This window comes from Artemia sp. Qi Xiang Cuo, chromosome 19 (assembly GCF_049724085.1).
Source record: "Artemia sp. Qi Xiang Cuo chromosome 19, ASM4972408v1, whole genome shotgun sequence".
Lineage (NCBI taxonomy): Eukaryota > Metazoa > Arthropoda > Branchiopoda > Anostraca > Artemiidae > Artemia > Artemia sp. Qi Xiang Cuo.
The window spans coordinates 155,235-157,346 of NC_142812.1; the positions used below are offsets into that span (position 1 = coordinate 155,235).

General features: G+C 33.0%; 1 protein-coding gene across 1 annotated transcript; it reads left to right on the plus strand.

Moving 5' to 3' along the window:
- Window positions 1–604: 604 nt before the first annotated feature.
- Window positions 605–1,255, plus strand: LOC148940387 (uncharacterized). Its single transcript, XM_089105532.1, has one exon. It carries the CDS (start codon window positions 605–607, stop codon window positions 1,253–1,255), a length of 651 nt encoding a protein of 216 aa, XP_088961658.1.
- The last annotated feature ends 857 nt before the right edge of the window (window positions 1,256–2,112 follow it).

Genomic DNA, 2,112 nt, shown 5'->3' on the forward strand with positions numbered 1-2,112 from the left:
TTCTCCTATTAATGTTATTTAATTTTGTCTTGCATAGTTTTTGGTTTGCTTTAATGATTATTTATTCATGATAATTTTTTGGGGTCTCAAGTTACCTTCAAATGGATCACAGAATTTATAGACAATTTGAATTACCTTTATTCAATCCCCTATACCTTAGTTCTTCCTTAGGATGGATGATAGACTATCTATCAACCATTTTTGTATGTCTCTTAAAAAGGTATGCTAGCTTTGCATCTCAAAGGGACAATCTGTCTTGGCTTTACTCTAATTAGCCATGGGTTTTTAGTTTTTCATCACTTCCATCAAAGTCTTTTTAATTCAGTTTTTTTCTTCTTTTTGTCCTTTGTTTTTGTTGTTTTATTTTGTTTACTTTAATGAATTTTAATTCCTAAATGCACTTGTTGTTTGCATCCCTGGCCTTTACTTTCTACAAACATGTGTACTGATTTAAAGAAGATTTTTTCGCCATTACAAGAGATTTTTCAGAACTAATTTCCGTCTTTGCATTGGAGCAATTGATGGGAAACACTGTCAAATTCAGTGTCCACCTAATTCCGGTTCAGATTTCTTTAATTTTCACCAGTTTCACAGCATAGTTCCAATGGCTGTGGCCGACGCTAGATATAAGTTTATTTATATTTATACTGGTGCCAAGGGAAAGGAAAATTGCAGCACTATTTTTGCCAGGTCAAGTTTTGGTACTGCCTTGCGGAATGCCACACTTCCCATCCCGGATCCATCGTCTCTACCAAATTCGCAGAATGTTGTTCCGTTTGTTTTTGTTGGAGACGAAGCTTTCCCCCTTCAAAATAACTTAATGCGGCCATACCCTAAGTATGGCACTCTTACACGGGAACAAAAAATACTTAACTACCGTCTTTCACGGGCTAGTAGGGTCGTGGAAAACGCATTTCGAATAATGTCTGCAAAGTTCAGGATCCTTAAAAACAGAATCAGTTGTAAGTTTGAAACCATGGACTTCATTGTAAAGACCACTTGTGTTTTGCATAATTTTCTTTTGGTGTCTAATTCATCAAGATATCACACGGCAACGCTTGTTGACCGTGAAGTAAATGGTCAAATAATGCTGGGCACCTGGCGCAATAACCCTAGTCTGAATTCAGCCGGAAACTTATCTAGTAATAACACCGGCAGTAATGCTATCCCCATACAAAATATGTTCAAAGAACATTTTACTGGTCCTGGATCAGTTCCCTGGCAAGATCAGTTTGTGGAAAATGGTCTTTACTAGTGTTGGTTGCACGGAGATTTTTTTTCACAGTTTACAATTGAGGCTACTTCTGAAAAGAACAAAGGAACTTTAATAGCATTGAAAAAAACATGAGTAAGATAATAAAATGTTCTATATGAAAATTTGTATACTTTATTTTGCGACTATGTTTTTACATTGAGCATTGTGTTAAATCCAAAGGTGTAAATAAGTTGCTTGAATGAACAGTATGTTAACTAATCACTCTTAATTGTAATATTTGCTATTAATTATTGGCGTGACAAGTGATCCTTTTTCTTATTTCTTTCCTCGTTTTTTCCTTATTTTTGAGTACTCCGTTTTGTTATCATTTGATATTGACCAGGCATAAATAGTTGAAAAGAATATTGATTTTAGATCTTGTTTGGAAGTGATGTAGAGAATGAAACATTTTCCTTTCCCTAATCTGTTTTTCTGTAGGCATTCTTACAATATTAAAAAAAATTATTATTATTTTAAATGTTATAATTTTTACAATATTCATACATTGACATTATAAACAATATTTAAATTCTTTCTAAGTTTGTTAAATACTTCTCTGAAGCATCACAACTCAGTTTCATCTTTTAAAGATGATTTGAAGCTCGTACCTGCTTTTAAAACCAAAGATATGGTTATACAGTCTTATCCTTAAATAGTGCTAACAGACAGTTTTTTTTCAGTGGATATTTGAATTTTTGAAACCGTTTGTGTTTCACCTCTGAACGTGCCACCTAAAATTATAGTTCTGTTTAAAAGACTTTTTCAATATTAATTTAATGGGTCGGTTTTTCTTTATTTTTTTTCTGTGTTGTTGAATTACTGGTATTTATGATATCGAATGAGTTGGTTGATATGTC